Source organism: Tympanuchus pallidicinctus, unplaced genomic scaffold (assembly GCF_026119805.1).
Source record: "Tympanuchus pallidicinctus isolate F22 unplaced genomic scaffold, pur_lepc_1.0 scaffold5, whole genome shotgun sequence".
Taxonomy (NCBI): Eukaryota; Metazoa; Chordata; class Aves; order Galliformes; family Phasianidae; genus Tympanuchus; species Tympanuchus pallidicinctus.
In genome coordinates, this window is record NW_026294769.1 from 56,511,468 (window position 1) to 56,521,006 (window position 9,539).

At 45.7% G+C, this 9,539-nt stretch overlaps 1 protein-coding gene across 1 annotated transcript in view; it reads right to left on the bottom strand.

Moving 5' to 3' along the window:
• Positions 1–7,131, bottom strand: part of UBR5 (ubiquitin protein ligase E3 component n-recognin 5) — a 77,651-nt gene extending 70,520 nt beyond the window's left edge. Inside the window, exon 1 of the mRNA XM_052704776.1 lies at positions 6,998–7,131. Coding sequence (XP_052560736.1) covers positions 6,998–7,059 — 62 coding nt within the window. The 5' untranslated portion in view covers positions 7,060–7,131. The remainder of the gene's footprint in view (positions 1–6,997) is intronic.
• Between the last annotated feature and the right edge of the window lie 2,408 nt (positions 7,132–9,539).

Below are 9,539 nucleotides of genomic sequence, written 5' to 3' on the forward strand. Positions count from 1 at the left end.
TGGCAACAGGTAGCAACTGGCTTACTGAAAAAGAGCTACCCAAATATCATCTATTTTTGGATACACACAATATAGGAGTCTCCAAGAGACATCTTATGGTATAACATAACAGACTTGGGATTACAAAAACAGCCACTGAGCATGCCTGCACTTCAAGAAGAGGCAAGCTCCATACCTTTCTATGGGTACAACTTCTCTGTCAAATGTACCAAAGATCTTGAAAGAAATACAAAACTGCTCTTTTTCTTTCTTTTTTTTTTTTTTTTTTTTTTTTGTCTCTGGAAGGGAAGAGTGAAGTAAACACTACTGGGGAACACTGACAAACTCTTAACACTGTGCTCTACATTTTAATTGTCAAAATAACATTAAAATAACACTAGGCCAAAAAGACACCAAATTGATGTGAAAGGTGAATAACTGTTGCTATAGTGGACTAATCTGTACTGTGACCACTTTCATTTAAACTGATTAGTTCAAAACCTCGCCCCAAAAATATGCATACCTTGAAAATTACATTTTCATGCTTAATTCAATACTTCCTTACCTTCAATTTTTCATTTCCCACTTTAAAATCCTCTAGCCACTATAACTAGGCCTTGGCCCCATGTTCTCTGGGGCACAGAGATGCCCACTGAGTGTGGCCTTCAATGTGTGTTAATCAAAACCAAGCCCATATAGGAGTTCACTGAATTCAAGTGTGAAACAATCAACTGAAAAGCACACGTAGTTTTTCCTATCTGACCTTCTTTCCCATAAGGCAGCTGTTGAGTTGATACAAGGAAAGACAGAACTTTTAACACAGAATAAAATCAGCTACCAAGACTGCAGACAGCGTAATCACCGCTATGGAAAGTACTCCAAAGCCCCCCCGCTCCCATTTTCAAACACATCCCACGTTCTATTTCATTTAATTCAAGAACAGCTGACCATAAGTGTTACAGCACAGTTAGAGCACACTGCAGAGCTTGCCATGCTCTGGTACGTCTTCGGTTGCTTTACTGAAGCATTAAGTAACTTCTTACATAACTGTTCAGTACACAATCACATTTATTTACTCAAACTTCAGAAAGTTTAAGAAAAAGGGTATTATGCACATTCATTAAACCCACATGGCTTAGTTATATATTTATGACATACCTCCTTTGAGTTTCCACAAAGCATACTTCTGCAAGATTTAATAAACACACTTACTATACCAGAGTTGCCTTAGAAATATGCAACTGATCACAGACTTTAACCTTTAGAAAATAATTAGAACGTGGACACTGACTGATAGCTTAGATTTCTCAGAATTAAAGTTGTTTTCTGACAGCTCTGACATACATTGCCATCCCTAAAACACAGTTATCAAGATATCAATCCTTACTTCTTCATTGGTAGAATCAACAAAAATGCCCCAACCGCACAGATAATTTGAGAACGAAGAAAAATGAGGCTGCGTTTGTGGCCCAACTGCTATTTTCCTGAGTTCCTCGTGACTGCTCACAACTACTCTCATCCCAGATCACATTCACAGTGCAGTTTCGCATTACAGTAGCCAAAATAAACTTGCTGCTTTCAAAATGGAAGGAACTCAGTCTTGTTTCCTCTTCCTTTGCTCTTCACTCCCATTCTCCCTCCTGCAGCACCTTCCACAATCCTCCCTTGTTCAGTGTAGACTGAACACTACCCTGATGTGTACCCACTCCAGAGTTATACTCATCAATCCACAAAACTGTGCTTACTGTAGTTTACCATCAAGCCATTCACTGGGATCAGACTCACAACTGATAGAACATGAGAGGTGAGATATACAAACCTTTCTCATTCTGTGAAAGCAGTTACTTTGATTTACACTTTCTCATCAAAGTTCCAGCAAGGACATTCACAGTCAATCACACATGCACTCAAAGGAAACAGCCTTTGGGCCACAGCACAAAATAGAGACAGAAAAAGACCCTGGCAAAGCAAAGTCCAAACAGGCACGGACAATGTATGTGTAAGTAACCTCAGACAATCAGCCAAGTATCAAAGGATGCTCACAAGTAAACTCTGAGCAGCTAGTGAGAAATTTGCCTTGGAAGTTATGAAGTATACATACACGCAATTTATTTAAGCTGTTTAAACAATAGAAGTTAAATTAGTTTAAGTGTGGAATAAAACATATTCTTATTTACCAACTAAATTAGAATGAGGCTGCCCAAAGATAAGTCAGATTTCTTATTCAGATCTACAAGGAAAAAGAAAAAAAAATGCCTCACACATATAAGAAAGTAAAGAAAGAATGTGCAGGCAGAATTTCCACAGAACCTACTTCGGTTCATAGATGAAGATGATAATAACTGAAGAACATGCTCAAGTTCCCAAATTATTCTCCTTAAGCAATACTGAAATCAAGAGATCAAACATTAATGCCCTGCTTTCTACTGCATGAACCTCACTGGTGGTACAAACCTAAAGTCTGGCAATAATAACACCTTGACAGCCCTGCCATTCCCTCACTCCAGTCTAGAAGAAGTCGGCACATCTCCAGTCACTGAAGCTCATGAAGCAGTTGTAACTTGTGGAATTCAAATGCCATATTAGTAATGTTTCCCCACAAACAAACACACCTATTTCTCTTAGAGGTAAGCTAATTTCACTTGTGCTACACTAGATTAGGAAGCAGTTTAAAGCATACCAAAATAAACCACTGACCGGAGCTCAAGTAATTACAGAAGGCTGCAGTACTGCAGCCCTCCCTCTCCTGGGCAGGAAGTCTCCCAGTAGGACCGAGGACATGGAAGATGGAGCTCTGGACTTCAGGCACTTGGAACATTCCCTCTCCTGCAGGCATCTGAGGCCAGGACACAGCTCCTCATCCCTGCTGGCGTCCTGCACAGAGCCACACCACACCCTGCCCCAGCTCCTTCCAGCAACATCTGCTAGGGATTTTTAACTGATTTGTTCATCGGTATACGCAGAGGGGATAGAAAGTCTGCTGGAGCAGCAGCCCACGCATCCATTCTTCACTCGCCCATTACTTGGAAATGATGCTTTTGGGTACCCAAGCAAGGAGACACACAGGCACAGGTTAAAAGAATATCTCTTGCCAGGTACTTTTTTTATGGAGGTTGATTATCAGAGAGCATAAGCAACATGGACTACGTAAATTTAGAATGCGAGTTCCTTTCTCAGTTTAGACATGGCCTAAATTAAGTAACGTTCAGATAACAGAGAAAGGCACTGAATGTATTAAGGGAGAATAAACTCACTTAGAAGCAAAAGACTTCTTTCTTCCCCTAAAGCTGACTGCGCATAAATACCCACAGAAGCCCAGAATGAGCTTTTCAGTCCCATTACTTACTTCAAAGAGCGCACCGTGAGAAAACGTATTTCATACCACTCACCTCACATTCAGAATACCCAGTTTAACTAAATTCATTAGGTCTCATCTTCACAGGGGAGAAAAAAAGCCTATTAACCATACGTCAATAACCTCTTCAGAAATGGCATCTTACCTTCTTTATGCTGTAACTCGAATGGCTTAGCTGATGAAAATTTTCTTGTAAGAAAGTAATAGCAAAGGCAAAGCCTTAAGACAAATCCTGTCCTTAACGGGAGCTCGTGTTCAGAAAGCCACAAAGCCTAATGCAAGGTGAAAGACTTCCCTTTCCACACAGCAGCAAGTTCAGCTGCCCCTGTGAGGTTTCATAACAGCCAAGAAATGGTTATTTGTCATCATTATACCCATTTCCTATCCTAACATAAAATAAAAAATAGGAAACAAACCAAAAAAAAGCCATTACCTAACACTTGGTATCTATCCAATTGCGTGCCAAGCTTCCTTTACAAAGTGCTAAGTCCCCAACCCTGAAACATACATGGAACAGGTGGATAACCAACAAATATATTTAACTCACACTGCAACAGAAGCTAGGCATCTCCTTTTCAAAGGTTAAAGTAATTATTTATGTCCCAAATGCTTTATGAAGTTGTTTCTTAAACTGCAGGTCATACTGATTTTTCCTCACATTAGGGCTTTCATATTCAGTTCAAACAGAATGCATTGCTGGGGTTGGGGAACCCCAAGTTGTCCATCTTCCCAAATAAATTTACCAGAAAAGTGTTAACTGCTTCATCCAAAACCCAAGTGCAGTCTGTCACTCACGGATGGTTGGACAGGGTGTTCCTGTGGGCCTTTTTCAACCTTATTGATTCCATGATTCTAGGATTTCAAGTGAATGAATCCTAACAGCTTCAGAAGCAAACCTAACAGTGCACTCCATAGGCTTCTTCCAGTGCAGCCAGCTTCTGAACATCTGAACAAGCACCACGAACAAGCAAATGTTGGAAGCAGAGAGAATTCCAGTGACCACCATCAAGACACAATGCTAACCATTTCCAAAAATGCTAATTAAGGACTACTGTCCCATTACACCTGTGCAATCAGGCATCTTCCAAACTGTTGGGTTCTACAGTTACTTTTTCACTGTTCTCCAAGTTGCTGCACGAGTAAAAGGGATACCTAATTGCACAGAAAAGTGAATAAAAAGTGCAGGACAGAATGACATAAACTGCACCAAACCCAGCTGAAGAGAACTGCCACCTCATATTGTGGAGATAGCCTAAGAACAAAACTTCAACAGAAGGATGCTTTCCAAATTCAATTCACCCACTTACCATATCTACAAAGATGATTAAGCATAGTGTTATCAAATACTTTCTTATAAAAAATTGAAAGCCATCAAGTATCCTGAACACATCAAGAAAACAGGTTTTAAACGTGATTACTGCATCCATGAAAGGAATATAATCGACCATGTTCTTTGTGCACTACTAATGAACTTATACAACAAAAAGTTATAGTCCCCAACTCAGATTTTAAGATGTGATCATTACTCACAAAGCAGATAGGAAACAAGTCAGGCTGTGGCCATCATATGCAGCACTGACTGCAATGGGCAAAGGGTGGAAGAAACATCATAGAATGAATCACAGAACAGTCTGGGTTGAAAAGGACCACGAAGATCAACTAATTTCAATCCCCTCGCTACGTGCAGGGTCATCAATCACTAGATCGGGCTGCCCAGAGCCACATCCAGCCTGGCCCTGAATGCCTCCAGGGATGGGGCATCCCATCATACAGAAATGATAAGTTCCAAGATCCTACCTGCTACTTGCATAAATATGAAAATTCATTAAGCTCTCTTGATCCTGATCTATAGGGACAGAACAGCTACTGCTAACACTGACCTGTCATTTCCAGCACCCTATTTATAAATCGTTGCAACTTCACTGCACTATAAGTTCTGAAGCACAGCCACCATACTTGTAAAATGACACTTATGAAATAGAAATGTATGCCTTGCAGCTCAGATCAAGAGCTACCTGATTTTTTCTGAATAAGACACTACTTCAGGGCACCTCTACTGCCTTCTCCACATATTAATTACCACACCTGATGAAGCTTCCTGTATCAACCAGAAGTCAGAAGTGCTGCTGCTGCATTAAGGAGCAAAAAAAATAACTTGGGAAGCATTATGAAGACTTCAGGGCCACCATATTAAATGGTAAGTCAATAAAACACATAACATTAAAGAAAAAAACTGACAAGCTCTCTCACTCTAAACAAGGCACGATAATTACATACTAAATGTTTTCTAAAGGGTCCATCAACATTAAAAAATAAAAAGAAAGATAAAGAAAAAACACTGGGGTCCTTTCAAGTTGAAAGTCCTCAACCACTGCCCTAAGTGAAAACAGCCCAAGGAGGAAACAGAACTCCTAGCACAGCATCACCTGTCTGTCTGTCACTCTAAGGGTGTAGGATGCATGCCAGAGCTGTGTGGCAGCCAGCAGGCAGCTAAGCAACCCCCTACAAATGGGCAGGCCTCCTCTGGATCAGATCCTGAAAAACACATCAGCAGGTTAACAAATAAACAAACACATCACATTGAGATGTTTCAAGTCCAGGACCCGTTTCCTTTCCCTCTGTAAGGGCGGGGATGATGCAGTTTGGCAGAAGTTTTATCTCTATGATGACCTATTTTCCTTGCCATAAGCTCTGGGACCTCAGCTGTGCATTAATGGAGATGCCTCAGCAGAGATTTGTCACTTCTCCTAATGCAAAGTGCCAACAGCAGCAAAGTTAGCTGGACCCTGACCTACCCTGCAGCCTGGTCAGATGAGAAACCAGAGGAACGGCAATACAAGCCTGCACTTCTATAAATTATAATTATCAAGAAGATATTTATAAAAAAGAAGCAACACTTTTCAGCAGTGTAAAAAAAAATAATAAATTTAAGTCTTTATACAGAAACGATTAAAAATCCTGAGCTATTTGCACATATGCCTCTAAGAAACAAAGATTAGGACCTACACGTTCTTAAGAACGACGAGGTAAGCGCAGCGGTGGCATTTACAAACTACGATGCGGGCTGACCGCGATTACTGCAGGAAAACACTGGGCTGCAACGCACAGTGCTGTCAAATCCGCACCAAGCAGGCAGGAGACCTCGCTCCCAAGATGTATTTCCTCCCGAGCGCTCCGCTTTGGCCCCCTCCGCGGCGACTAACAAAGTTGGCCGCGAGGTTTCCCGGCCGATCTTTGCCGAGCCGCCCGCAGCGGCCATCAGGAGGAGCCGGGCCGTGCCTTTATCGCCTCAGCAGCCGCACAGCCCGGCAGGCAGCGCAGAGCGGAGCAGAGCAGCACAGCGCAGCGTAACGCAGCCATCCCCCCGCACCGCTCCGGCCGCCCCGCATCGCCCCCCCCCCCGCAGCCTGGAGCTCCTCTGGGGAGCGGGGGGGGGCAGGTAGGGGGGGGCAAACTTTGGGGCCAAGGCTGCGCAGAGACGGGGGTTCTGGTCGAGGCGGGCGCCGAGGCCCCCCGGGACGGCCACCAGGCGGCCGTACGGGAAGAGGGGGGATCCCTCCGCGCCTCCCGGAGCTCCCCGGTCCCTCCCCCGCCCCGCCGGGGGCCGAGCCGCGCCGGCGGCCCCTCCCCTCCGCCCCCCGCCGCGCGGGGCCTGCCCCTCACCGGTCATTGAGCTGATCCTCGGTGCCCGGCAGCGGGTGCACCACGAAGTGGATCGAGGTCATGGTCGGCGCCGCCGCTGCCGCCGCCCCCCCCGGCGGCGGGAGAGAGGGAGGCGGGCGGGCGGGGGCCGGGCACACAATGGGGGCGGGGGGGAGGGGGGCGCTCGGCCTCCGGCCCTCCCCCGGGAGTGCTCGCAGCCGCCGGCGGAGCGCCGGGCTCGCTGGGAGACGCGCAGGACTCGAAGGAGATCCGGCTAAGCCGCGTCGGCGCCGGGAAGAAGCTCGTCCCGCACCGCGCTCACACACACGCCGCCATCTTAACTTCCAGCGGGCCCTTCTCCCTCCCTCCGTGCGCCGAGCCGGGCGGGGCGGGGCCGCGTCGCGTAACCACGCTGCAACGCTCGCACCGAGTGGCGGAGGCGCTGCCGGGCGGGGCCGTTTCACTAAAACCGCCGCCGATAGGAAGGCGGCTCGCGCCGTGCGCGGTGACGTCATGCGCGGGGGCCGTAGTAGAACACGTGAGGCGGGGCGGCGAGAGCCTTGCCTGCGCCTCGGGGAGACCCGCGCGCCGCCCTTCCCCCTCCCCCCTCCCCCCCAGCGTCTTCTCAGCCCCGTGCCTGGCGGGCCGCCCGCAGCTCTCGGGGGTGGGGTTCGCCGCCCTTGTGCCGGCCGTGGGGTTTCCCTGCCCTCTCGCTGCCTGCGCTGGGTCGCTTTCCGGAGCTGACGGCGCGCGTGTGACTCGCGGCGGCGCGGCCCGGCCGCTCCGTGACGGAGTCGCCCCTTACGCTTGAGGAGCGCGCGGCCGTGCGGCGCCGAGAGCTCCGTCCCACAGCGTTGAGCGGGGAGCCGCGCGTAACGCCTTGCCATCTCACTTCAGTGGAAACTGAGTAACAAAGTCAGCAAAACGCGCGCTTATCCTTACAGAAACCAACACCTGGGCCGGGGCTGCACGTGTAAGCTATTCAGATTGTCGTTAAGGCAGAGCCTAACATGTTTCTAGCGATACACGGGGCGTGGAGAGTGATTGATTCTGCTCTGCGCTGAGACAATACGGTAGCTGTGCTTTCAGAAACGGGCAGATCCTTTTCTTTTTTCTTCTTTTCCTGTTAGAACAGAGCTAGGACCTTCTGGATGACTTATGACTTATAACTCGTAGCACAGCATTTGTTTTGTTCTGTTTTATTACCACTGCTGACGATTTCCCTGAAGCATTCCCTTTGTTTATTGCAGTGGGAGATTTCTTCTAAATCGTCACAACCTCAGCCATTTTATCACAATCTCTGGCATGTTCCAACAGTCACCTAAAAACTTGGCAGCTCAATTCGTATTTATTTTATTTTCGACAGACAGTAATTGCATATTTGCTTTTAACAGTTATTTCTCTTTTTTGTTGAGCTGTTGGGCTAAGTGAAGTCCTGTGGTAGGTCTTGCTGCATCCTTGGGCGTGTTTCTACTATATTTAGTGGAACTTGGGAAGATACAGTTAATTTATGTTTGCTCCCGGGATTAAAACCTAGTTTCCAAAGCACTGACATTTCCAAATAACATGACTTGTTCAATGGAGTTCTCTTAAGGGTTGGGCATAAGGATGAGATTTCAATTACTTTCAATTACTCTATTCCTTACGCCCTTCACAAGCGAGTCTTAAAAGTTAATGGACTATGGAAACCTATCAGATAAAGGACAGGAAAAGAGCTGGAAAAGTCCAAATGGAGCATATGTCTGTTAGGGCTCAGCAGTCTGCTGCTGGCATTTCTAAGTAGTCATTTTCTGTGGCTTTCTTTACATTATGACTGAACCTCAGTTTTAGCCATTGCCTATGGCTGTGCCAACACAAACACTCAGCATAAGCAAAAGGGAAGAAAAAATTGATTCCACTGGAACTTGTGCTCAGATCCAGAATAAACTTCAGTAATGCAAATCTCAGCTTTTATTGTTCACCCCAAGAGTTTATACCTTGTTTCAAATGGCAGATAATCCCAAATGTTTAGCTGATATTTGTTATTCTGATGTGAATGTGTAACACAAAGAAAGGTTCAGCATACTGTCAGAAACACCTTAGAACAAGGATGAAAGACTACATTTCACCAACTGACCTCTGGAATGTCTCCCATTATCCGCTGGTGCATTTCTTATGTAAGAATCACATAGGTGATGGTGTTAGTTGGACCTTTGAATCCAGATAGAGTTGCTTTCTGATCGTAGGACTGTTCATTCAGTGATGTTTGTTAAGGACTTCAAAATAAATTACTTTTCCGAAAACCTTTGGGTTGTCCAAGTCTGCTGGATGACAACATCAAAAAAATTGTATTTACTAAGTCATGAAAAAAACTCAAGAACACAGCCACATTTTCTTGCTTTACAAAGTGTGTTTTTAAGACAGGGCTTCTGTCTTGGCCTAAGAAATTCAGTTCCCTTTGTTGCACAACTCTTCTGCACACAAATGTTGCTATTTTCAGGCCTACTGATAACTGAGAAGCTTCCTTGTGAAGGTGCAGCTATAAATACACCAACACCCAACCAGCAGAACAAGTTTCTTGCTG